Raw genomic sequence first — 27909 nt, forward strand, 5'->3', positions numbered from 1 at the left:
AGAGATAGTCGAGCGCAGAGCTCCATTCGTTTCAGTGATGCACAACGCTCGGCTATCAGCCTGCGCCACCGAGAGGAATGGAGCCGCCGCTGCGCATGTGCGACCAGCAGCTCCATTCCCCACTACAATACGAATGGGAGACCAACTTGAACTGTAAAATTGGGGGACTGTGAATCAGGTCTCCCATTCTTGGTATGGTGGGGGTTCCTGTGGTCTATCAGTTTTCACCCACCCAAATACCCCATAATTTTACACAACAGACTTCCTTAACTCTGCCCGTTATGATCATCAAGTGGCACTTTACTGGCACTATTAATGGAGGCTGGCGCCGGCAAGCTTTATGGTACAAAGGTGTTTCGAAGCTCATGGAATTTTTTACAAAAACAGCTGAAAATGCTACAAATAAGAAAAAAAAAAAAGTAGTAATGCTCATCTTAGTGCTCCCGTGACGACACTTCCCAGGTCCCACCAGGTTTCTATGTACGGAGCTCCAGTGATTAAGTTGTGTTGGAATTGGCTGCAGCGGTCACACATCGACCCCACATCTCTGGAGCTGGGTGAATAGAGAGGCAGCGGCCTGGGAGCAGCGGGCAACTGGACAGGCGAGTATCAGAGTGCGGTAAATGGACCCTTAAAGAGTACCTACACTTACAAACTTGACACGTCAGAGTGATGGATCAAAAGTTGTGATAAGTGGTGGTCCGGGTGCTGAGACCACCGCTGAAATGAAGGGGCTGCAGCGCTCAGAATACTGTGCCCCTTCGGCCATCTTTATTGTTTGTCGGTTCCTCTTGGCAGCTGAAGTCAGACGCATAGACTTTTATAGACAATCCAACCAGCTGCCAAGAGGAACGGACAGGCAATAAAGACAGCCGACAGGCACAACACTCATCAATCAGCAGGGGTCTCAGCACCCGGACCCCACTGATCCCTTCTTACATGTCACTCTGATATGTCAAAAGTTTTTAAACAGCGCAGGTGCCCTTTAAGGGAGCACTTACCGCCCTCTGATGCTCGCCTGTTTATATATTGAACATCGTTGGCTCGTTCGGTCGTGTTCACTGTATAAGTGAATGTGAACGACTGAACAATCGGTATTCCAACAGAACGGTAAATAAACGAGTCAACCGAGATTTTTATGCCGGCAGAAAATGAACAATGAACGAAAAGCAAATGATTTATCGTTCGATTGTTGACAGAATTTACACTAAACGATCATTAATTTTCGCTCATTTGAACGCTTATCGTTCAGTGTAAAAGGGCCAAGTGTCAGTCCAGCTTCACTGACAAATCTGCTATCAAGACTGTCTGCCCTTTCTACATACACTGATATGTAGAAGCTGCAGAAGACAAATGGTGCAAGACTTAAGTAAACCCTATTGTTTAAATGGTTGTCAGCCCAAACTAAATGCCTTTAAGTGAAAAAAAAAAAAATTGCCCCAAGAGAAATTCTGTCCTTAGGCCGCCTGCAGACGAGCGGGTCGGATGCGGCAGTGAGAATTCTCGCCGCGAGACCCGACCCGAGCGCCGGCAGAGACGAGCGCGTACTCACCCGCGCCCGGCGGCCCCGGCTCTTTCATGTGCCGGCGCATGCGCAGACCGGAGCTGGCGGCTGGGTGAGTGACGTTTCTGTGCGAGGCTCTGCGAGCCCCGCACAAAAATAGGACATGCCGCGGTTTGTTTGCCGCGCAAGATTTCGCACGGCCAAACTGCGGCCGTCTGCATTGGAGTGCGTATTGTAATGCACTCCTATGCAGGCTTTGAGCGGCGGAAATCCCGCCGCGGGATTTCCGCCCGTGTGCAGGCGGCCTTATACAGAGGAGAATCTCCGTAACCGGTGTTGTAATTTCGTATTCTGCAACTAATGCAATAGAAAAGTGCTAATTGTGCAATTAGCTACATCTCATAGGAACAATTATTTACACGGGCATCATAAGACTTCCAATCCCTACCTGATTATCTTCACATTCAGCAGTTGGCTCCATGCCGGCGCCGCTGTCCTCCATGATTGGAGCGGGCGGCTCCTCCGTTTCACAGACCGGTAAGCTCTCCTCAGCCAGGGACGCGTTTCTGGATTCAGTCTGTTCCTGGACATGGCCTTCATCTTCCACCAGTAACGCATGGAGGCACTGGCTCAGGGTGGGCAGCGATCCCAGCTGGGCTTTCAAGTCTTCATGCTTCCGTTTCACAGAATTATAAATTACGTTTTCTAATTCGTTTGTCCGGTTGTCTTTTCCAGACCAGAAAGGCCATAACGGATGCCAGATGTCAAAGTAGTACTGGAAAACCTCGTCGGGGCAGGCCGCCTTCAAGTCGCAGAGGTGCTGCGTGTACGTCTCCGTGCACGCCGCCTGAGAAAGACTTACCAGAAGCTTTTCGATTTGAGATTTTTCCATTTGACTCAAGAAAGTCATTTTGTGATGCATAAACTCGAAGACGAACGGCAAGCAGAGCTTCACCATCGCGTTGGGGAACAGCAGCTTTGCATCCGCATGGTTTAGAATATCGGGGTTCAGGGTCAAGAACTTCACCTGTTTGCTCAAATCCGAGTGTACCTGTAGGACCGACAGCAGCAGGAAGCGCAGGGTGTCCTGCCACTGCTTCCGGGCAATGCAGTAGGCACAAACCTTCCACTTAAAATGTTCATCTTGGCAAAAAACGGAGTACAAATCAAACTCTTGATTGAGACCCGGAAGGAAAGCGACATAAAGGTGCTCCGAGAACTGCTGCATCAGGTTCTGCATGCCGGAAGTGATGAAAAACATGTTCTTCACTGTAAACTTATCATCTAAGTAAACCAGTTTGATTTTGACGCCCGGATCCGTGTTAAAAAGAGATTCGAGTTCGTCCAGGAATTGGGACTCCCTGCCGAACGGAAAGTGTAAATGCAGAAGCTTCGTCAAATCTGTTCTATCCATAAACTTATCGGAGAGCTCCGACGGCTTTGGCGCGGGGACCTCCACGAAGGAGGCGGGCTTTCTTGTGAAACGAGATGGGAGGTCGATTTCTGAATCGTGGCTGTGATGGAGGTCGGCTTTTGTGATGATCAGTCTGTCCATTTCGGGGCCCAATCGCAGCTGGATGGTGGCGGGGCAGCGCTTCCTGTGGAGTGAAGGGCGACAAGTTACCCAGGAGCCCTGACAATGCAGTTTTCGGAGCTAAAACCAGGAAAAGGATGCAAAGTGGAGGACAAATTACAAAAAAAAAATACGAAAAAAAAGGTCTAGGGTGCGTTTACACGCAGCAGAAGATTAGTGGCAAAATCCCCGGCATTTCCAAATCAAAAAACGCATCAAAAATCCATCCCATTGGTGCGGCTTCTGACTTGGATTCGGTGGAGGATCCGCAGGGGATGTCAGCGCTCCTCTCACCTCTGAATACTGGGGGCTGCCAGCACAGTCACCCGACAGCACACTCCTGCATCACCTGACTGGCGGCGGCGCTCAGTAGTGGATGCTGGTGTGCGCCGCGCTCTTGGTGCCGACAGCGAGTATTCAGTGGCGAGAGGAGCGCAGTTTGTGCAGCCTTAGATCGGATCTGCAGCCGAATTCCAGTCAAAATCCGAACTAATGGTGCAAATATTGATGCGGAAATGCTGTGGATTTTGCCATGGAAGATCCACTACTGGTGAACGTCCCGGACATTTCTTTATGGTTCAATTAACTTTACGCGTCGCTGTGTTCACTGCAGATTTCTCACAGCGGCAGATCCGGCACCATCAAGTGGGGAGATCACAGCCTGCGATGCTCTAGTGAACCTCCTGCAAACAGCAGCAGGTTGCAGATTCGTATTCTGCAGCAGGTTTGGTCTGGATTTTGACTCACATTTCGGTGTAGATTTTTCTACAGTGGAAAATCTGCACCAAATCCGCTCCACGTGAACGCGCCCGTCGGCTGGCGGCACACACACTTACGCTTTTTTTTTTTTTTGCAGTAATTTTTTTTCTTAATTGCAGCAAAAAATGTAGCGTCCAAATGTTTTCTCTTCGTTAACTGTAAAATATTAAACATGCTGCAAATAATTTTTTTTCTAGCAGCGTACTTCCCTCTGCCCCACTTTTGGTAGATTTGGGTCCATGCTGTTTTTTTCAAAACTGCAATACATTCAAGGTTTGGCTTTTACGCATACACTTCGCTGGGGGGGGCCTGTGTGAAGCACCAAACAAACAAAAAACCTAGGAGCAACGCCATCACAAAAAAAACTAAAGAAACGCACCTGTACACAGGTACCATGAAAAGAAAGCCTGCGGGGCGGGTACACAGCAGAATTGACTGCGGAATTTTCCGCCCCTAAGGATTGCGGCAAAATTGGCATCTTTCTTGCACAGATCCGGGCACGGATTTAACCCTGACAATGGGCAAACGTCCCAATGGAAGTAAATGGATCGCTACTGTGCTTTCAGTCTCCTCCTCATTGCAGGGGGTGCAGTAAGCCTACTGCGAGGAGGATGGGGGACATGGGACCCTGTTGTCATCAGTGAGGGTTTCATTGACCCCCACACTCAGCAAGGTAACCCCTATCCAACCACTTTCACTTGGGAGTCATCCCAAACCGATGAATCTGCAGCTCTAATTTTGGTTGGTTCTGGTCTATATTATCCACATAAGAGATCGGGAGGGGAGAGACACTCGTCTGGATGACCACCTGAGACGCGTTACTACAGCGCATGGCCGGAACAAATCTGTAAGCAGAGGACACATCCTTGGGGCCAATGACCAGATTGTAAGGTCCCCGGCGGGCAGACAACGTGCCCTCAGCCGTATCCCACCCTCTCCCCCACCTCCAGAATTACCTGGTGTAACTGCTGCAGCCGAGGTTCACCATACTGTACTTCAGCGTCTGCATCAGATCGTTACTCACATCCTCGTTACTTAGCGGAATTGAATTACGGATAACAAATATAATTTTCTGTTCTTCGCACCAAATATTCAGAAAGGACTGAAAGTCTTCCCAGCTGTAAAACTCCATCTGCTCCAGCTCATTCTTCTTGTCCTCGGAGGCCTGGAGAGGAGAAGCAAGAAGGGTTATAAGTAGGACCACAAGACTTCTGGCGTATAAAGAGTCTAAGAAAAACTTTATTAACAACCAGCAACTTATTCACAGTTCTGTGTAGCTCTGCGGTAATGTAGGACGGAAAATACGGCATTGCATTAAAGGAGTTCTGTCATTTAAAAAAAAATTAAAAATTCTACACTTACCTATTCCTCCCCTGTCAGTCTACTTACCACATCTTCACCTTACCTATCATCTCCTGTCTCCTGCTGTCCAGGGGTGTCACTTCACCTCCAGCTGGCTGATTCCTCTGCTTCCTGTGAGGTTATATAAATTGCCGACAGTCGCCTTCCTGCCCGGCAATGTAAGTTACGTCACAGTTCACAGCCTTGGAGGGGAGTGCCGAGCTATTGCAGAGGCTGCTCATGCCCGCTGACTCTGCAATAGGTCAGCATTCCTTTCTAGCCAGTGAACGCCACGTCACAGAGAAATGACCTTCACTGACCTGCCGGAAGGAATGCCGGCTTCATAACAAACCGGCCAGCTGGAGGCAACGTAATCCGGGGCACTGCAGAAGCTCAGGGATGAGAAGATGCCTTAAGAAGACTACCTGTGGAGGAATAGGAGAGTATAGATTTTTTTTTTTAAATGACAAAACCCCTTTAAGTCCCCCTGAAGAGTAAGGGGGCTGATTGACAGACCCCAGCCGATCAACTATTGATGACCTATCCTGATGATAGTATTTCCCTGGAAAACCTCTTTAATACTGAAAGTGTTGGCCCTATAATAAATGTAGCAGAAATTGTAAGGGGCGATGAGGAGAAAACAAATCTAATAAATAGCTTTTTCTCCGGTGTATTCACAGAGGAAACGGAAATATCAGATGAGATGCAGAGTGATAAAGTAAACTCTCCACTAAATGTCACCAGTCTAACCCAGGAAGAAGTGCAGAGCGATCTTAAAAACAATAAACTAGACAAGACAAATCGCCGGGTCCTGATGGCATAACCCCCGGGTTTTGAGGGAATTAAATAATGTAATAGACAGACCCCTGTTTCAGGGTGCTGTTCCACTAGATTGGGACTTAGCCAATGTGGTCCTGATATTCAAAAAAGGGGTCAGAAAGTGAACCTGGAAACTCCAGGCCTGTAAGTCTTACTTCTATTGTGGGTAAAATGTTACAGCGGTTTCTAAGAGATGCCATCCTGGAGGACCTCAAGGAAAATAGCTGTAGAACTCTGTATCAGCGGGTTTATGAGAGATCATTCCTGTCAAACCAACCTGATCAGCTTCTAAAAGGAGATAAGTTCTAGACCGGAGCAGGAAGTCACTGGATCTTGTGTATCTGGACTTTTCCAAAAGGTACCATATGGTATATAAAATGAGAATGCTCGGTCTGGGGGAGAATGTGTGTAAGTGGGGAACTGGTCAGTGATAGAAAGCAGAGGGGGTTATTAATGGTACATACTCTGATTGGGTCACTGTTACTAGTGGGGTACCACAGGGGGCAGTATTGGAGGGACTACTGTTACTAGTGGGGTACCACAGGGGGCAGTATTGGAGGGACTACTGTTACTAGTGGGGTACCACAGGGGGCAGTATTGGAGGGACTACTGTTACTAGTGGGGTACCACAGTGGTTGGTTTGGACCCTATTATTTTTAATATATTATTAATGACCTGGTAGATGAATTGTGCAGTAAAACATCAGTATTTGCAGATGATACAAAACTATGTAGAGATAGTAACACAAGAAAGAACGTAAGGAGATTGCAAGATGATCTGGATAAGTTGGGGACAGAAAAGTGGCAAATGAGGGTCTAACACTGATAAATGTAGGTTCTGCACATGTGCAGAGGAAATACATGTCACCATTACTAAGTAAATGGGAAACCACTGGGGACACCGACATGGAGAAGGACTTGGGGGGTTTATTTAACTGGAGCAACCAGTGCCAGGCAGCTGGTCAGACCACACATGGAATACTGTGGACAGTTTAGGGTACCGGTACTCGAGAAGGACATATCAGTGCTTCAGTGGGTAACTAAAGTAATAAATGGAATGGGCGGACTACAATACCCAGAGGGGTCGAATTATTTCGTTTAGAAAAAGACGGCTGAGGAGCGACCAAATAACTATATATAGATATATCAGGGGTCAATACAGAGATCTCTCCCATCATCTATTATACAAGGGGGCGCCCTCTACGTCTGGAGGAACGAAGGTTACTACACTACATAGAAGGGGGTTCTTAACTGTAAGAGCAGTGAGACGAAGGAGCTCTGTCTGAGGACGTGGTGATGACAAATTCGATAACCGAGTATAAGAGGGGCCCGGACGGCTTTCTCGAGCGATACAATATTATAATTAATCATTAATGATTTCCGGAGGGTCGGTGATCCGGGATTATTCTAATTGCCAGATTGGAGTTGGAATGCAAATTTTTCCCTTAAATGGGGAAAATTGGCTTCAACTCATTGGGGTTTTTTGCCTTCCTCTTATGATGGAAATTCTATCTTGTAGGCCTTTAGTTTTGTATTTCAGTCCAATTTCGGCAGTGTCAGCAGGCAGAATCATCTGCAGAGGATATTCTGCAGGGTAACACGAGGTTAATGAGGTTTTATGACCCAAGAAGGACAATGCGTCTCCACAAGACCAGATAAAACAAAGGGATTCCAGTTTTGTGTCTCTACAAGTGGAGAAGAGAAGAGTCCATAGAAACTGAGACTTATTACACTTCAAAAAGGAAACCAGTTTGAACCAAATGTGTGAAGTACCGCTATTTGGCTTTGTAACCCCCTTCGCCTGTTTGACCTATTTGTCCTATAAAAAGCTGTGTGAATTTACAATAAGCGTCACGATGTGCGGCCTCCGAGCTCGTAGGAACAGCACTTAATGTGGCGCCCGCAGTATATCGGACTGACCTACTGGTACTCTCTAAAACTGACCTCCTGGTGTTTCCACCCTCTACTAACCAACCTCATCCTGACATCTTCATCTTAGTGTGTCGCACCATAACTCCCAGCATGTCCGCTGCCTTGGGGGTCATATTTGACTCCGATCTCTTCTTCGCCCCCCTACATCCAATCTCTGGCCCGAACATGTCAGCTGCACCTCAAGAACATTGCAAGAATCCGCTCTTTTCACACTGCATACACACTAAAAACACTTGTTGCCCTCATCCACTCCCGCCTTGATTATTGCAACTCGTTGCTGATCGGCCTCCCCTGCACCAGACTCTACCCTCTCCAATCCATCCTGAATGCAGCAGCCAGGCTCATCTTCCTGTCCAGCCGCTACTCGGACGCCTCTGCCCTGTGCCGCTCACTGCACTGGCTGCCCGTCAGATACAGAATTCAATTCAAACTCACCACCTTCATCCACAAAGCCCTCCACAGTGCAGCGCCCCCCTACATTGCCTCCCTCATCTCAACCCATCACCCAGCCCGCGCCATTTGCTCTGCTAACGAGACCAGACTGCGCACCCCTTTCATTCGAACTTCTCATTCCCACCTCCAAGACTTCTCCAGAGCAGCACCGGTCCTCTGGAACGCACTACCAAATGATACCCGAGCAATCCAGGACTCGCAGAACTTCAGGCGTGCTCTAAAAATGCACCTCTTTAGGGAGGAATACTGCATTCCCTAAACAAACCCCTCTGTACTCCGCCTGATAACATGCTCCCTGACCTACTGACTGCAATCCCTGCTAGCCATCATAAACCGCTCTGTACTCCGCCTGATAACATGCTCCCTGACCTACTGACTGCAATCCCTGCTAGCCATCATAAACCGCTCCAGCAGTCATAACGATTTTGCCGTCACACAGCTAAATGTAGGACCATTGTCTATGTGTATAAAATCCCTCACTCTCCACCTCCCCACACCGTGCACATCTCCACCCCGCCATACCGTGCACATCACCACCCCGCCATACCGTGCACATCTCCAGCCCCTTTACCTTCTGTATCACCCCATTACTTGTAGTATGTAAGCTCGTTGGAGCCGGACCCGCACCCCTACTGTTCCCATCAGCTGATTACTATGTAACCGTGGTTCTGTAATGTTTGTACTTTTGTCTTTCTGTATCCCCCGTCTATGTAAGCGCTGCGGAATATGTTGGCGCTATACAAATAAAGATTATTATATGTTGTTCCTTCAGATTATTGCAATATTGCTTAAAACTTGTAAAAGCAAAAGAAGAGGAACATTCTCCAGACAGAACTGGATTTGACCCGTCTAAAGTCTAGTTGTTGAGGCGTTACCATACGGGATTATAGATAGAGGATCAATAAATGTAAGCATTCAAAATGAGTCGCTGACAAAAACGTTCCCCATGTTGTCCATCAGCGATCGGACCGCCAGACGGATCGTTAGGTCTCATTTGTCTATAAATAATAAACACTAGCAGAGCTCCGAGCCGCAGCTCAACCAGCGCCTGTGCAGATAATTAGACATACCTGAGGGATGAAGCTACGATACCCTACGGGTATTATCCAAACGGACGCCAATATACTAACAACGCCCAACACCCCCCATCACTATCTGGAGGCGAATCCCTCCACACATCTAGGGGGATCGGGTGGGAAGCGGCCGCGGAGGGGGACAGCAGTCAGTGAGGCCGGAGGCGGCCAACACCGGGCTGAAGAATGGGATTTCAATTGAAAGGGTGATCTCCACCAAAATGCAGCCGCAGGCCCCCCTCACACATGCGCTTGTCAAAACGCTGGCTTTACATGCGTTTTTGACAGAACAGTTATAAAAGCAGCCAAGAAAGCGGATAATACCCAGAACTGAAAAAACGCAGCTGAGAACGCGGTCAAAAACGCGGTAACCACATACTACCATGTTTTCAGCGGCGCTAAAAACGCACCCCATTCGTTTCAATGGGCAAAGCATTGCGTTTTAAGACGCAGAAACGCGTGGAAATAGAACAGACGGCGTTTGGAAAACGTAGCGTTTTAACGCTTGTCTGAGAAGCCCCATTGAAATCAACGGTAGTGGTTGACAGCATTTAGCGCTGCGCTGAAAACGCAGGGTTAAACACAGAAGACGCCTTTCTGAGAGTCGCCATCCCAACGTTCGTCTGTAAGCCTCACCCACCGGGCCACCATTATGTAACTGGTTAAGCTACAGAGTTTCCATAACTTCCATAGAAATGAATGAGTGTTGGAAATGGCGCAGCGCATCCAGAGAGACGTCCGTCCTAGAGATACGCCCCAAAAGCAGAACCCACATCCATCGGATACTTGCAGCATACTGCTAGAAAGCCCGTCCTAGTACGGTCAGAATGGGACTACTACATATCAGCACTGCACTCTTCTGGAAGCGGTCTAAAAAAATTTTTAAAAAAATCATAGCAACCAATCACAGCGCAGGTGAAAAGAAAGTTGCGCTGTGATTGGTTGCTATGGGCAACAAAGATTTTTTTAAAAAACAGCTTTCATGAGAGTGCGGTGCCGGGCTACTTTTCCGCGGCCCACCCTGTAGATGCTATGGTGATAAGTGAGCCTGGGACATAGCATGTAGTTACATAATGCCTCCACATGAGGGCAGAGCTGTTTAGCTAACATATCACCCCCATCACACTACCCCTTAACCCCTTAGTGACCAAGCCTGTTTGCACCTTAATGACCAGGCCAAATTTTGCAAATCTGACATGTGTCACTTTAGCATGGAAAAACACCAGAAAGGTTTTGCATATCCAAGCGATTCTGACATTGTTTTATCGCCACATGTTGTACTTCATTTAGGTGGAAAAAATAGACCGATAGAATTTGTGTTTATTTATTAAAAGCGCCAAAATTGGGAAAATTTTGAAATAATCGTCATTTTTTCACATTTCCAACTGCAATATCTTAAAGGGGTTGTCCCGCGGCAGCAAGTGGGTCTATACACTTCTGTATGGCCATAATAATGCACTTTGTAATATACATTGTGCATTAAATATGAGCCATACAGAAGTTATAAAAAGTTTTATACTTACCTGCTCCGTTGCTGGCGTCCTCGTCTCCATGGAGCCGACTAATTTTCGCCCTCCGATGGCCAAATTAGCCGCGCTTGCGCAGTCCTGGTCTTCTGCTCTCTTCAATGGAGCCGCTCGTGCAGAATGCAGGCTCCGTGTAGCTCCGCCCCGTCACGTGCCGATTCCAGCCAATCAGGAGGCTGGAATCGGCAATGGACCGCACAGAAGAGCTGCGGTCCACGGAGGAAGAGGATCCCGGCGGCCATCTTCACAGGTAAGTATAGAAGTCACCGGAGCGCGGGGATTAAGGTAAGCGCTCCGGTAAGCTTTCTGTACGTCCCTGCATCGGGGTTGTCTCGCGCCGAACGGGGGGGCGGGGGGTTGAAAAAAAAAAAACCCGTTTCGGCGCGGGACAACCCCTTTAAATATGTGCAAACATAATATAGAAATTTTTGCTGATTTATATTTCCACCCGTTTACTTTATTTTGGGCGCACATTGGAAAAACCTTCGTTTTTTTTTAACCATTTAGGAGACGTACAAATGTAACATTACTTTTCAGCATTTTGAGGAACACTTTGTTTTCCTACATCAAGCCAAGATTGGAAAGGCTCATAGGAGTCAGAATGATAGATACCCCCACAAGTCACCCCATTTTAAAAACTACACCCCTTAAGGTATTCACTGAGGGGGGTCATGAGTATTTTAACCCCACAGTTTTTTTTAGGAGTCAATGCAATTTAGAAGAGAAAAACTAAAATTTCATATTTTTGCAAATATGTCATTTTAAAGACAGGACTTTTTTCTATGATACACATGAAAATGAGGATTTGCACCCCAGAATGGATCCCCCTGTTTGTCCCGTGCTCAGAAACATACCCACTGTGGCCCTAGTATTATGTCTGGATGCACAATGGGGCCCAAAATGAAAGGAGCAACCGGTGGCTTTCGCAACAGAAATTTTGCTTGAAGGAAATTTAGTCCCCATTGCCCACTTGTAGAGCCATTGAGTGACCAAAACGATGGAGAAAAGTAGACCCCTTAACGAATTTATCTAGGTGTACGATGACTTTTTTGACTTCACAGTTTTTGAACAAATCTAAGCCAAGCAGAAGGAAAAAATAATGATTTTCATTTTTTTGGCAATTGTGTCAATTTAAAAACTGTTTTTTTTGTACAGTGTACATAGGAATTAAGACGTTCACCCCAAAATGGATCCCCCCGTTTGTCTCGTGTTTAGAGACATACCCATTGTGGCCCTAATCTACTTACAGGACACATGGCTAGGCCCATAATGGAAGGAGCACCCGTTGGATTTCAGGGCACAACTGAATAAATTCAAGGCCCCATTGGTCACTTGTTGAGCCATTGAGCGGCCAAAACGAAAAAGAACCCCCACAAATGACCCCATTTTGAAAACTAGACCCCTTAACAAATTCATCTAGAGGTGTATTGCGTATTTTGACCCCACAGTATTTGACTGAATCTAAGCAAAGCAGAAGGAAAAAATTATGATTTTCATTTTTTTGGCAATTTTGTCAATTTAAAAACTGTTTTTTTTGTACAGAGTACATAGGAAAGAAGACGTTCACCCCAAAATGGGTACCCCTGTTTGTTCCGTATTCAGAAACATACCCCTTGTGGCCCTAAACTACTTACAGGACACATGGCTAGGCCCATAATGGAGGGAATGCCCGCTGGATTTCAGGGCACAACTGAATAAATTCCAGGCCCCATTGCCCACTTATACGGAAAAAAAAAATTGACTTCCTAAAAATAATCCCCCCCCTCCCCCCCCGCCGCCATCCCTATATCCCTATTTTTTTGGCATTCCCTAAATATTAGATAAAAGTAATAATATAAACTGCGTTCTATGTCCGAAGACAGGGGTGATTACGGAGGCTGGTTGGGATGGGTACATGGGGCAAGAAAACAGGGTATCCGCCCCCCTCCTCTCTCGCTGGGGGTATTTTGTGACCTCAGCGGCGGGTATGGGGTGTAAAAAGTGGCGCTCTGTGAGTCTCCATAAGCTTGCTCAGGTGCGGCGGTCTCACACAGAAGGCGCTCAACAAGCTGCTCCTGGAACTGCAGGAAGGCGAACGTTCGCGGGGCCTCTTGTAAATTGCGTATTACAGGTAGCGGTCTGAATAACGCCGGGCTCACGCAGCCGTAGGTGGAATCCGCTTGCAGAAGCCTGCAGCGGATTCCAGCTGTGAGCCCGGCTGTGACCCTGCGTACGGCTGCGTAATGTACTGCGCATAACTGCGTACTCACACAGGCGGTCATGCGCAGTACTTTTTTTTGTTTGTATTTTCCGCACCGTCGCTTAGCGATGACGCGGGTACCCGCAGCCCGTATACAACGTAGTTGCGTATGGGCTGCGGGTATATCCGCGACCGTGGAGCACAATGGGCTCTATGCTGCGGATAGCCGCGGTAAAATAGAACCTGCTGCGTTCTCTTTTCTGCGAGTGGATTACGCAATTCCGACCCGCTAATGTGAGCGGAATTGTGTAATCCAATGCGATTGATCTGTGTATTACCGCGGATCAGACGCATGCGGAATCCGTAATTCCTATCCGGTCATGTGAGACCGGCCAATGGTAGATTGTTACCTTTTTATTACGTGACCGGAGACCACTCAACAAGGCCACTCGTCACTGCTCTAGGCTCTCGGTGACCGTTGGTCGCTGGGAGCAAGGAGATTTTAAGTTTCCTGGGCTCCCCGACTCCTGCGCATGTGTCCGGTGTTTTGCTGTCGGTCACATGTGCAGAATCCGGGAAGGTTCACGGATGAGGATCGCGTCGGGGTGCAAATACGGAGGCCTCCGGTAAAAAGTTTCATCTCCTCTCACCGATCGCATCAGTGAGGGGAGATGAAACTAACTTTTTTTTTTAAACTTTTACATGATCGCCATTATCCATTGGATGACGGCGAACACGTGATCAGGAACCGCTCACCGTGGCCCCCTGTGAAATCTCCAGGCTCTCGGCTAAGTTTTGTAGCCAAGAGCAGGGAGATTTTAAGTTATCCTGGCAATCCACGGCTTTTGCGCATGCGTCTGCCGCTTTGGCGACGGCCGTGTGCGCAGAAGCTGTGGTAAGGTCCGTGGATAAATCCGGGGGCCTTAGGTACGTAATTTCATCCTCCCTCACGGATGTGATCCCTGAAAGGAGATGAAATGTAAGCGTTTTAAAGGTTTTTTTTATACTTTAACTTTTTTTTTAATTACTTTTTTTTACACTTTTTTTACTTTAAAGGGGTTGTCCCGCGCCGAAACGGGTTTTTTTTTTATTCAATAGGCCCCCCCGTTCGGCGCGAGACAAACCCAATGCATGTGTTAAAAAAAAAAAACGTTTAGTACTTACCCGAATCCCCGCGCTGCGGCGACTTCTTCCTTACCTTAGCAAGATGGCCGCCGGGATCTTCACCCACGATGCACCGAGGGTCTTCTCCCATGGTGCACCGTGGGCTCTGTGCGGTCCATTGCCGATTCCAGCCTCCTGATTGGCTGGAATCGGCACACGTGATGGGGCGGAGCTACGCGATGATGCGTAGAAGGGGGCGGAGCCAGAACTCCGCTCGTGCCGAGACACAAGAGAAGGGAGAAGACCCTTCTGCGCAAGCGCGTCTAATCGGGAGATTAGACGCTGAAATTAGACGGCACCATGGAGACGGGGACGCCAGCACCGGAGGGGGTAAGTGTATAACTTCTGTATGGCCAATATTTAATGCACGATGTATATTACAAAGTGCATTAATAGGGCCATACAGAAGTGCTTACCCCACTTGCTTTCTCGGGACAACCCCTTTAAATGATCACTGCTATCCATTAGATAACAGTGATCATGTCCCCAGTGACATCCCTCTGCTCCAGGCTACACAGCCAGGAGCAGAGGGATTTTAAATTTCCTGGGTCCTGAGCCTCTCTGTGCACGCGCCTGATGTCAATCATCGGGCACGCATGCGCAGAAGGGGACTCAGGTCCCGGAAGACTGGGACGCCGCTGAGGACTGGGGGTGAGTATTTTCACCTCCCCACATGGATCCGATCCATGAGGGGAGGTGAAATTAAGCTGATTTTTACTTTTTTTTAAAAACTTTTTCGCGATCGCCGCGGTCCCCGGGGACATCTGCTGGTTCCCGGCTACCTTCAGGAGCTGGGAACCAGGAGATTTTAAACTCCCCGGGGTTCCCATTCTTCTGCGCACGCGTGTGTTGTCATTCGTCTGGCGCGCATGCGCAGAAGAGCCGCGCCGGGTCCCGGAGGACCCTTTCTCCGCGGCAGACATCAGGGAACCTGGGTGAGTATTTTCAGCTGCCCTGATGGATCCGATCCATCAGGGCAGCTGAATCTTTAACTTTTAAGGCACTTTTATTTACTTTTTTGCGATCGGCGCTATCCAATGGATAGCGCCGATCGCAATGCCGGGGGGGGGGGGGGACTGCCCGCAGCCCGGGATGACAGCTCCATGCTGTCGGCTACCTGTGGGCACCGACAGCATGGAGCTGTCACGTCCAGAGCAAACGGGGCTTTATTCTCTGCAGGAGACGTGTTTTTACGTCCTCGGAGAATAAAGCCCACTTGGGCAGGACGTAAAAAAACTATGGGCTGGTCGTTAAGGGGTTAATGTACACAGCAGTCGAAGGGATTAATAGTTTGCTTTGGCAGCTTCCTTTTGAGAATGTGTCGAGCAGCTGGAAAGCCCTTTAACCCCTTCAGTGGCGGTTTCTTACTCCCCTGTCAGACCCACCATGGCAGGTTCTTTAACCCCTTCAGTGGCGGTTTCTTACTCCCCTGTCAGACCCACCAGGGCAGGTTCTTTAACCCCTTCAGTGGCGGTTTCTTACCCCCCTATCAGACCCACCAGGGTAGGTTCTTTAAATGGTCTAATCATTTAATTTCAACTAATTTTGCAGTTGCGTTCCCAGAGCCATAACTTTATCATTTGTCTATTGACCAGGCCGTATGAGGGCTTGTTTTTTGCGGGACAAGTTGTACTTTTTGATGGCATCATTTTTGGGTATGTATAATGTATTGCATAACTTTTGTAAAAACATTTGTAGGGAGATTGGGGGGGGGGGGGGGGGAATTTATTCTGCCATTTGTTTTTTTCTATTTCCTTTTTGCGGCGTTCAGCGTGCAGAATAAATAGTGTGATAAGGTCACACGATTCCACCGATACCGAGTTTATACAGGTTTTTATGTTTTGCTATTTTTGTACATTGCCAGCGCTCTAGATGGCCGTGTTTATTGCGGGATTAACTCCAGTCTTCATTTATCTATTTTTCCATTCAAAGACTCCTAGCATTTAAAATTTTTTATCAACGGAGCTGTGAAAGGGTTTTTATTTGCGGGATGAGTTGTACTTTCATTAGTACCATCTATTGATCTGTACAGAATTTTGATCATTTTCTATATGGTGATATTTTTGCCACATTCTACATTTTTTTCCCCATGCTGCGCACCCTGCAGATTGACCTCTTCCCGCTCCAGGACATACATTTACATCCTGCAGCGTCGGGGTATGTATGAAGAGATCGTGGCATGACCTCTCTTCATACAGCGAGGGCGTCAGCTGTTTATTACAGCCGGCACCCGCGGGCAGTAACTGCAATCGTACAGCATTACGTCATACTGCAGGAGCGATCAAAGCATCAATAGTTGTGGTCTCCGGGGGGGGGGGGGCATAAAATAAATAAATGAGTAAAAATAAGGTCAATAAGGATTTATTAATTGTAGGGAAAAAAAGTCATAAAAGTTTAAATCCCCCCTTTTGCCATCTCTATAATAAAAAAATTAAATCCTAAAATAAAAATACATATTTGGTATCGCCGCATCATAAAAGTCGATCTATCAAAGTTCCGCATTATTTACCCCACACAGTGAACGTCGTCCGAAAAAAAAAAACAAAGGACGCCAGAAATGCACTTTTTCAATCACCCTGTCTCCCACAAAAAAAAAAATGCAATAAAAAGTGATTAATAAGTCTTATGTATTCTGAATTAGTACTAACAAACTACAGGACATTCCGCAAAAAATGAGCCCTCGCTACAGAAAAATAAAAAGTTACTGCAAGCAGAAGATGCAGCAGAAAAGACTTAAAAAAATTAAAGGTCTTTGAAAAAAAATACAAGTAGTACAGAAAATAAACAAAAAACAAAAAAAAAAAACTTGTTTGGTATCGCAGTTATTGTACCGAGCCGTAGAATAAAGTTATGTCATTTTTGTTGCAGTTTGTGCGCCGCAGAAACAAGACGCACTGAAAGATGGCGGAATGTGTGTGGGGGTTTTTTTTGTTTTTTTTTCATTTTACTCCACTTACAATTTTGTAAAAGTTTTTCAGTACGTTATATGGTACAGTAAATAGCATTATTAAAAAATGCAACTCGTCCTGCAAAAAACAAGCCCTCATACAGCGACGTCGATGGATAAATAGAGGAGTTAGAATTTTTTAAAAGGGGGGAAAAAAAAAAAAACACGAAAAGGAAAAAAAAAAAGAAAGAAAAAAGGGGCCGCGTCATTAAGGGGTTAAGTAATGTATTATCTTCCCTTGCTGGGTCATTAGACGCAGGGATACCACATGTGTAATTTTGTTTTACATTTTTTTCAAAGTAAAGGGAGAAAGGTGAGGTTTTGGGGCTTTTATTTTTTTAACTTTTTTTTAACTTTTTTAAAATTCTTGACTTCCACAGAGACCCATCAGGACCCCCTGATCACATTGCGGGGGTCCGATGGTGACAGGTTTTCTCCATTCTCTGCTGTAAGAGCTGGTGCCCGGCTATCCTCCGACAGCCGATCACAAGCTCTCCCTGCCAGGGAAGCATCAAGCCTATGGTCTCCGCGGCAACTGCAAGCAGTGCAGAAGTTTAAAAAAAGAAGCAAGAAGTTGCCGGCCCATCGGTTTTATCTTCCTGCTTCTTTTTTTAAAGTCCTGCACTGTTCTCTGTGGGTCTGTGCAGGCAGAGCACACTGCCACAGCCTATGGCATTGTGTTCTACAGGTCCCATAGTGAAACATAGCCCGGAAATCTGCTGGGCTATTTCACTATGGGCAGTGGAGCTCGTCCCGGAAAAATTTCTGGTTGTGCCACTGAAGGGGTTAAAGGGGTTTTAGGTTATCAATAGTTTAGTACCAATCATCAGAAAAGGTCAGCAATAGCTGATGCAGTGGGGTCTGTTGCAGTCACTTCAGCCCATACCAGGCACAGTGCCATACATTGTATATTGGCTGTGCCTGTTATTGCAGCTCAATCCTATTCCCTTGAGTGGGACCGAGCTGCTATCAGGCCATGTGACCAATGAAAGTGTTGTCACGTGAGCGCCGCGGCCTCTTCAATCAGCTGATCGGTGGGGATCCTGAGCAGTGGATTCCCACTGATCTACTATTGATGACCTATCCTGCAGTTAGATCATGAATAGCTGCCATTTACCGGCCAGCTTACGGAGGTCTTTCATATCTTCAGTAATCGCCCCCTACTGTCAGCTGGAGATATACATGCTGCAAAAACTTTTTAGGCCGGGCTTACATGAACGGGTCGGATTCCACATGAGGGAGGCTTGCAGCAGAGTCCAGCTGTGAGCCCGGCCGGTGACCCTGCGTACCTTCTATAACTGTATTGCGAATGACTGCGGCGGCTCGCTGGCGGTCACGTGCAGTAGTTTTTCCCACTTTGTATTTCCCGTGCCGTCGCTAAGCAATGACATGGGTACCCGCAGCCCAAACGCAATGTTCATTCACTGCCATTTTTTTTACGTTCGCGGAATACGCAATTCGTATCCACAGGGCTGAAGGAAAAATGAAAACTACGTGCCTTCCAATGCCTGCATTTTGCCATGGAAAGTCTGCGCGGACGACGATTACGGATTAGAATCCATTCGTGTGAGACGCCCTCGGGGTTTGCTTACACCAAATTATCGTTTCAACGAGCAAACCACGGCAGCGTTCGCACGTGTCGTCCGTTTACACAGGAAGGTACATCATGGCCGCTTTTACTGCACTCCGATTCTCGCCTGTCTATATAGTGAACATCATCGGCTCGTTCAAACAAGAATTCATTCATTCATTCCCATTCACTGTATAGTGAATAAGAAGAACCGAGAGATCGGTATTTGGTGAACGAGCCAACGACTATTATCTGTCTGCATAAAATGACCGAAAAGCGGGCGATTCTACAGATGATTATCGGTAACTTTTGCCCGTTTGAACGATAATCGTTCGTATATCAGCAGCTCAGAACGTTTTGCTTTCAAGTCTAATTAGCGCGGCCCATTAATGACACTACGAACCATGTGATCATACCTGTTCCTCTGGATTGGAGGGCGAATCGCAGACAGGCTGAGAGTCCACGTCAACCAAGTCGTCAGGAACACTTTGGAGCTCGTGGGTTTGGCGGAGGATGACCCGTAAACACTGATAGAGAGACGGCAAAATGCCCATTTTCGAAGACAGCGTGTAATGGAGAGATGCGACAAAAGCGTGTATGGATTTCTCTGTTCTTATCCGTTTGCTGTCTTTGGTGCACCAGACCTTCCGTGTCGGATGCCACGTATCTATATAATATTGGTAAAACTCCGCGGGGCTCGACGCCTTCAGCTCATTGAGTTGGCGGTTGTAGACTTTGAGGGAGCGAGCGTGAACCATGGTCTGTAAGATGGACTTGATGTGGGCCTGCGATTCCACTTGGAGGTGAGCCGTCTTCTGTTCTAAGACTTTCAGAATCAACAGCATACAGTGGCGGACGGTGGTGTTGGGCAGCAGCGAGCTGAGGTCCAGGGAGTCCGAGATCTCGGGGTGGACCACGATGGATTTGATCTGCGCTTTCATTCTCGGAATACTCTGCAAAACGGAAACGACGAGGAACCTTAACGTGTCTTGGTTGTTGGTTTTCGAGAGGCACCAGGCGCACGCCTTCCACCCCGAGTCGTCTTCACAGGCGACGGTGTACAGGTTCAGCCCGGGGCCGATGTTACTTAAGAAGTCGATGTAAAGACTCTCGGGGTATTTTTCCGCCAGCTCTTGCATAGATGAGGAGATAATAAAAATGTTCTTCACTAAAACGCTGTCCTCCACAAACACCAGCTTGATTTTGGCGCTCGGGTCGTGGACGAAGAAGCTGTCCAGCTCCACCAGCACTTGGGTGTGTTCTTTGATAAAATTAGAAGCGATTCTTAAAAGCCGCGACAAATCGCTGCGGTCTAAAAACTTCCTGGAGATGTCGTTGGAGATTTGGGCGATGCCTGCCAGACTCAGCGCCCGGGCTTTCTTCGTCTCCGGTCTGAAAGCCATATTTGGTAATTCCAGCGGTTTGGGGTAATATGTCCTTTATTGTATCTTTTGTAAATGCCACCATATAAATAAGAGGCGACCTGAAAAAGACGAAACAAAGAGGGCAAAGATTAGCGCTCGCGGGCGAAACTACAGAGGACGTTCAGAAAGGGTTTTACGACAGCTGCTGCTGTACAAAAAGTTGCAAATATCTGGGCAAATGGAGATTTGAGAAAATATTTGCAACTTTTTGGCATTTTGTGCCAGCCTTCGCCGATTTTTAACTTGCTATGGGCAAGTTAATAACTGCATTGCAGTCGCATCTACGGGCCAGTGGGCGGCAATTTAAAAAATTTTCCTATTGAAGCAACATCTGATTTTCACGCAAAACGAATCACAGGAGGGAACCTTATGACTTCTATGGGAGAGTGTTGCGCGCATGCTCTATGAACTTTGCAGGGAGGGGGAGGAGGTGAGTTGTGACCATCACCTATTGTGAATAATGTAGGTTATCTACAAATAGGTGTCACCTACCTCTCAGTGTAATCCTGCCTGTGATGATAATGAGATGATGGCTGAGAAGTTTCCTCTACAGAACAGGAAGTGTCAGACTATTATTAGGCTTTGAGGTCAGTGTGCAGGGAGGGTGAGGAGGTGAGCTATGACATCCCCTATTGTGAATGGCGGAAGCTGTGCAATCTATATATAGGCATCACCTCTGAGTGTAATCCTGCCCGTGATGATAATGAGATGACGGCTAAGAAGTGTCCTCTACAGAAGAGGAAGTGTCAGACTATTATTAGGCTTTGAGGTCAGTGTGCAGGGAGGGGAGGAGGTGAGCTGTGACATCACCTGTTGTGAATGATGGGTCCTGTGTTTATCTACATATAGGTGTCTCCTCTCAGTGTAATCCTGCCTGTGATGATAATGAGATGAGGGCTGAGAAGTTCTTTCTACAGAAGAGGAAGTGTCAGACAATTATTAAACTAAGGGTCCTTTTACAAGAGATGAGCTGTTGGGCGCAGATGTCCAACAAATCTTCCCAGGGATAATTGTTCCTGTGCTTTTACACAGGAGTGATGATTGCTAATAGACGCAGGCGCAGCGGGACAAATTTGATCGATGATTGTTACATGTAAGCGTGGGCATCGGGTACTTTTCCTTTGCACAACGATTTTATGGTGAACTTAAAATCCATGGGTCAGCTACTGAAGATGAAGCAAACACCTTTACCAGTCAGCAGACCACAGGCCGTTATCTCCGCGGGAAGGTGGAAGATAACATTGTACTCTGCCGCCGGCTGCGACGAGAGTGATGCAGATGTGCGTGTGATTAATCACATGCTGGGCTCTGCAAACAGCTCCTGGAGGCCCTTCTACATGTAAATGAAGATGATAAAGTGTTAATGGCCATCAGCGTCCATTAACACTTTATGCAAAAGGATCGCTAAAACTTCCAATCCTTTGAAAGATTATCTTTGCGTGTAAATGGGCCTTAACAGACGAGCAGCTGAGGATTCTGAGTCATTACTTGCTTGTTTAATTATTTTAATGGAATATTTGATATTTTAATGTCCAGGCATCATTTCTACTTCTCATGAAAGCGACACTTTACTCTCTACGCACCCAGGATAGAAGCTTGAGATGTCCGACAGGTCACCTGACATGAGTCACATCTTCACCGTGAGGGGAGGGTCCATCGGTGGACGACGCAAAGCCTGCAAGATACAATTCAGACGCAGCGTGAGGTCCTGGGAGCGTTTAGGGGGTCAAATTAAAAAAACCAAAACCTTAGAGTGGAACTGCACTTCCTAAAAGCTTTGACCTGATTGATGGGGGTCCGGCTGCTGGGACCCCCAGAGCTCCTAAGAACAGCACCCTCCAATGTCCCAGATGAATCGAGCAGCAGTGTGCATGCGTGACCACCGCTCCATGTGAGGTGCGCTGCATGGATTACCGGGCTGCTCAGTGTTACCATCCGACAAACGGTTAGGTTTTGCCAAAAAATAAAATATATATTAAAAACGTACCAAATTGTTAATAATTGGTCAAAAGTGCATCTAATGCTCGTGGGATAGAAGAGTGAAGCGCGGCGCGCTGGTCTGACCCCACAGAACCGTATGGAATCATAGGTAAAAAAAAACCTTAGTCAATGGAAAGTGTACAGAAGTGTATGGCCGTGCGCCCCCATCGGGTTAACCCCCGAGTGACGGGCCGCACGCCTACCCACCGGGTTAACCCCTTAGCGGCGGGCCCATTTTAGGCCCTAACGTCCATCAAATTCTTCATTTCTTTTCGGCGTTGCGCTCCCAGAGCCGTAACTTTTTAATTTCCCATTGACGGCCGGACGAGGGCTTGTTTTTTGCTCAAGACAAATTGTATTCTTAATAGCATCGTTTTTGGGTATAAAATGTACCGCGTAACTTATAAATTTTTTTGTGGGGAATCCACCTTTTTTTTACGGCGTTCAGAATGCAGAATAAATAACAGGATGACATTCACAGCAGTAAGTTTATACAGTTTTAGGGTGCATTCAGACAACTGTGTATCAGCTGGGTTTTCACGCTCAGCCAATAAACGGTGTCCCTCTCTGCAGGGGGAGGAGGCTGAAGAGCTGGGAGCAGTGCCCTGAGCTCCCACCCACTCAGCACTATTTGCAATGGGAGGGGGCAGAGCTAAGTCCTGGAACTTAGCTCCGCCCCAGTCCCACCCCCTTTTATTGCAAATAGTGTCGAGGGGCAGAGAGGGGGCGGGAGCTCAGAGCACTGCTCCCGGCTCTTCCAGCCTCCTCCCCCTGCAGAGAGGGACGCGGTATATCGTCCGGGGTGTGAATACCCGGCCGATATACGGTCGTCTGAATGCGCCCTTAGGTTTTGCTATTTTTGGACACTGAATACTTTTCTTTTTGAGGATGTTTTTGCGCCGTCGCATCGAGGAGCCGCAGCTTTTTTCATTCTTCCATTGACGGATGGCTACGAAGTTTGTGCTTTCCGGGCGACCTCCAGTCTTCGTTTACCCATTTTTGGAAATATATAAAACACTTTAGTCTTTTTTTTATTCCATTTTCATAATTAAATTTAAAAAAAAAAGATTTTTTTTTTTGTATTGTTGCATTCAAAGATCCGCAGCATTTTTTTTTCTGACAAACATCAGAAATTTTTATTTTATTTTTTTTGTGGGATAAATTGAAGTGTTATTGTACTATTCGGGGAGTCGGGTCACTTTTTGATCGCTTTCTGTTCCATTTGTTTGTGAGGCAAGAAATACAAACTTAGCTCTTTGACATGTTTTGGGGTTTTTAAATTATTTTTTTATGGCATGCACCACATTAGTTAAATAACGTACCAACCTTAGGCCATGAGTCACTACGAACACGGCAATACCAGATTCATAACTTTTTCCCCCCCTTTATCTCACCACAGGACTTGAATGTCACCATGTTTGATTGCTGGTATAATATCCTGCAGTATTTCAGTATTGCAGTGTATTATATTGGTCTATGAGGCCCATCTTCAGGCCTCCAGGTGCCATGGCAACCCGTCAGGACGCCGTGATCACATCCTGGAGGTCCGATGGCTGACAAAGGGAACTGCTTACCGCTGTCAGTGTTACACGCACCTCAGAGGATCGGCAGGCGTTTTCCTTTAATTTCAGTGGAAACCATCACAGCGGGCGGCCCGGGGTGCGTTTTACTGTCCCGCTGAAAACAAGGGGCATTGAGTTCCAACGAACGCAGAAAAAAAATAGGACATGCAGCAATTTTTTTGTACCTCGCAGCATCGCTCCTGCGTATGACTACATCAAAAGAATGGCGTTCATATTCATGTGACCTTTGTGCGTCTCGCAACGCGCAAATTTTGCACTCGTGTGAATGTAGTCTCAAAAGGGGGAAAAAGGCCGGGAGGCGGGGTTGTGGATTTTTTTTCGTGTGGATGATCTGTAGTGCATCCATGTAAATCCACGCGGAAATAATCCGCAATCCCCCGCAAGGGAAAAAAAGAAAATCAATTTTAAGACGATTCGCTGCAGAAATCTGCATGAAATCCCTGCTGGCGCCGCGGACACGAGGCTTTAAGGCCTCATGTCCACGGGATAATTGTTATTTAAAATCCGCAGCGGTTTTCCCGCGCCCCATAGAGATGCATTGGACACCCGCAGGTAGTTAAATATCTGCGGATGTAATTTTTCCCTGCAGGCGCGGATCCGCGTGCGGGAAAAAATGTGGACCATGCTCCATTTTAGTGCGGGTCTCCCGCGGGGACGGCTCACGCAGGCTTCTATTGAAGACTATGGAAGCCGCCCGGATCCGCGGGAGACCCGTACCAGAATTAAACTCACCTGTCCTGGACGCTATTGGTCTCCCTTCCTTCCTGGCCCGATCTCCTTTCTTCGGTCCGGCGAATGTGCGCGGCACGCTGCCGGCGTGCCGAGCACATCCGCCGGCCCGAAGTAAGAAGTTCCGGCCGGGAAGGAAGAAAGAACCGCAGCGTCTGGAGAGGTGAGTTTATTCTTATTTTAGGCCTCATGTCCGCGGGGCAGGAGGGACCCGCTACGGATTCTACATGAAGAATCCGCGACGGGCCTGATTTCCCCTGTGGACATGAGGCCTTAGTGTTGATTGCAGGATGTAAAGGGGGTCACAGAGGATGGGCACTCCCACCGCGTCCATCTGCCCTCTGGCATGTAATTGTGGAGGGCCGATGGGTTGCCATGGCCTATGATCATTATTAACAATAATGCACTGCAGTGTATCATAGCGATCATAGGCCCAAGTTCCCTACCAGGACACAAAAAAAAAAAAAAAACGTAAAAAAATAGTAATAAGAAAAATTTCGCGTACTTTTCCCTCTGTTTAAAATAACAAAAACAAAAATTTGGTATCATCACATCCGTAATGACTTGTACAATAAGTTGCGCACACCGACGCAGCGCGGACTGTGTAAAAAGATATATGTTCATGATATTAAAAGAAAAAAAAAATGAAAAAATGTTTTTCTGCTTATTTTGCCTCCCTGAAAAAATGCCATAAGAGTGATAAAAATCATCATATTTAAAAAAAAAAACAAAAAAAAAAACTGTACCAATAAAAACAGCGGCTCGTTGTGCAAAAAACACGCCCCCGAAAGCAATTTAAATAATAAACTTATGTCATTTACATTCCCACGGGCGCCGCGCAGAACACTGTGTGGATGTCGGGGTGTTTCACCGCCGCGGGAGCAGTCCATCACCGCGTGCGGCAACGATAACTCACGCACGCGGGGATTGGTTTCTTTTTTTATTCCATTGTAAATGTATCGCGAACAGACTGCGCTAAACATGCGAACCACAGAGAACAATGGCGCTGGAGGAGCAAAATAGAGCGTGCCGCCATCTTTCACACACGGTGTATATACGCTAATGTGAACGGATCGATGAAAATCCCTGCGCTTCCACCGACTCCATTCACCACGTACCGACGGGCGTAATACGCCGATATCACGCTCGTGTGAATACGCCCTCGTGCCGCATGATTAACGCTGTAAAAGAAAACAAAAACATTGACAGAAATTGTTTTTTGTTTTTTTTTTGGGTCGGAGGAAAAAAAAAAAAGTTATAAAAAAGTTCTACAATACATAAAGTTACGGCTCTTGAAGAGCGGAGAAGAATCACGCCGTGTCCTTCTAGCCAAAGCAGCCGCGTCACTAAGGGGTTAAAAACCAAAACTGACGCAGAGGGCATGCGGATTCGGGGCCGCTCTCGCTCGCGCTACGCTTTTCTACAATTTCTATCTCGCGATTCCGTTTTGGGTACCAGAAAAGCTGAATGAACGGTTCCCATATTTTCCGTTTCACTTTGACGCGTTTTCCAAATAGCCGTTTTGCGTCCGTTCGCTTCCGTTATTCTCAGCGGTCACATCTGCGCTGCGGCGACCGTTACGGGAGCAGGAAAACGGAATCCCTGGATGGGCGGATCCGCCTCCTGACTGAACCAAACTGCGCTGAGCGCCCCGCTGACGATAATCCTGATCGGTGGCGATTACCGGCCGACAAGCACAACTCGTGTTGGGTTTTTCGTGGCGGATCTGCGCCGGAGCCTTACGGGAACGCCCAGCGCTGACCGCTGCACGATTCCTCCGGCCAAAATAACAGAAACCGAACAAAACCGGAAACTTTCCTTCCTCCGTTCATTCTGTAGCCAGTGGAAAACGAAGCGAACGACTTGCGCTCAACGGATCCGTCAGACGTATCAGAACGCTCGGGAGGACCGCGTGACGCCGCCGCTAGTAACGGGGGCCAAACAGAAGAAACAAGAGGAAGTTTTCCGTTTTTTGTTGAATTTCTGCGAAGATCCACCAAATAAATCGAAGAAAAAAACCCACCAACTTTACCATCTGTTCAACTTCGGTGCGTCCCGCTCCGTTATACGGATCCGTTAACGGCAGAACGCGACGCAGGAGCGAACAGCCATTATCACTACTGGTGCAAATGAGAAGTGGGGCAATTGCCATGGTAACCGGACCCCCAGAGGCCCCTGCAGCGATAGAAGCTGCCTTATGATTGGCTGCTCCGAGTCTCGTCCGGTTCCATAAAACTCATTGCTCTCCCTCCAGGATCCCCGGGGACTCTGAGCTCGTCCTCTGCCCCGTAGCGCTCGGTGGCCTGCTACCGTAAAGCGAGCGGCGGGACGGCCGGCAGCGCCTCGTCGCCGGGACCAGTAACCCCCGGCCGCCGTGCTGCACTCCCCACCGCCTCCCTTCTGGGAGTCTCTTACAAAGCCCCGAGAACACGCGGTCACTTACTGCAGGCGCTTCCCGGTGCGCTGGGAACTTCCCTATAGTCATGAGCGGCTTCCGGTAAATGACGTAAAGAGGAGAAAAAAACCTTCCTTACAGCAACCGACCGGAGGAGGAGCCTCTAGCGGATGAAAAGTGCCGACCAATGAACGGGCGGCTATGGAGATGTTGTCACGTGGTGCTCGTATTGCTGGTTACTAGAGGTTACAGTGTGCGTGAGATCCGAGCGCTGAGGCGTCTCCGAGTGTGCGAGGCGAGGAGCGCGGCGGCGGCCATCTTGATGGCGCTCATATGTGGGTCAAGGCGCTAAAGAAGCGCTAATATAGGGACCCGTATAATGGAGCTGGCGCTGAGCTGTGGCTTGCATATACAGCCAGTAATACGTATAGGAGGGGCCACTTAACGCTAACCGAGGGCGTAAATACGCAGCACATTGCACGCGTCTATTTTATGTCCGTTAGGCCACTTATAGAATACACTAAATATTTATTTTAGCGGGGCCTCACGTTAAACGCGTTGTTTACGCGCACAAAATCCCGCGCAGTTTGCCCTGTTTTCGGTGTTCTTGCGTACATGTCATGCACTAAATCACCCAATAAAAAGATTGCAGTACGTAAAGATGTTTTGCGCAGGTGACTACGCCGCCGAGAGGGGAAAAAGTGACACTCGTAGCATTGGAATCGGCGCGCTCGAAGCTCATCTGAGAAGCCCAATTGAAAAATCGAGGCGTTTTGCAGCGTTTAGTGCAGCGTTTGAAACGCCGCGCCAAACAGTGAAAAAAAACTGCCGATGTGAGAGCGGCCGAGGCGTAAAAGTCGCAGCGTTTTCCCTGCATATTGCCGTGTATTTATGTGTTTTTGCGCACGTTTGTACTGCGTATTTTATGCACGCAAAATAGAATACAAGCCGGACTGATG

At 47.6% G+C, this 27909-nt stretch overlaps 1 protein-coding gene across 1 annotated transcript in view; it reads right to left on the reverse strand.

Annotated features, from left to right (window-relative positions):
* The window catches only part of ZSWIM9 (zinc finger SWIM-type containing 9), a 36092-nt gene extending 9013 nt beyond the window's left edge, over nucleotides 1-27079 (reverse strand). The window contains exons 1-5 of the mRNA XM_066606200.1: nucleotides 26999-27079; nucleotides 21847-21938; nucleotides 19256-20322; nucleotides 4793-5001; nucleotides 1953-3102 (exon numbers count right to left, since the gene is read on the reverse strand). Of these exons, the coding sequence (XP_066462297.1) occupies nucleotides 1953-3102; nucleotides 4793-5001; nucleotides 19256-20242 (2346 nt within the window). The 5' untranslated portion in view covers nucleotides 20243-20322; nucleotides 21847-21938; nucleotides 26999-27079. The remainder of the gene's footprint in view (nucleotides 1-1952; nucleotides 3103-4792; nucleotides 5002-19255; nucleotides 20323-21846; nucleotides 21939-26998) is intronic.
* Nucleotides 27080-27909: the final 830 nt, after the last annotated feature.

This window comes from Eleutherodactylus coqui, chromosome 6 (assembly GCF_035609145.1).
Source record: "Eleutherodactylus coqui strain aEleCoq1 chromosome 6, aEleCoq1.hap1, whole genome shotgun sequence".
Taxonomy (NCBI): Eukaryota; Metazoa; Chordata; class Amphibia; order Anura; family Eleutherodactylidae; genus Eleutherodactylus; species Eleutherodactylus coqui.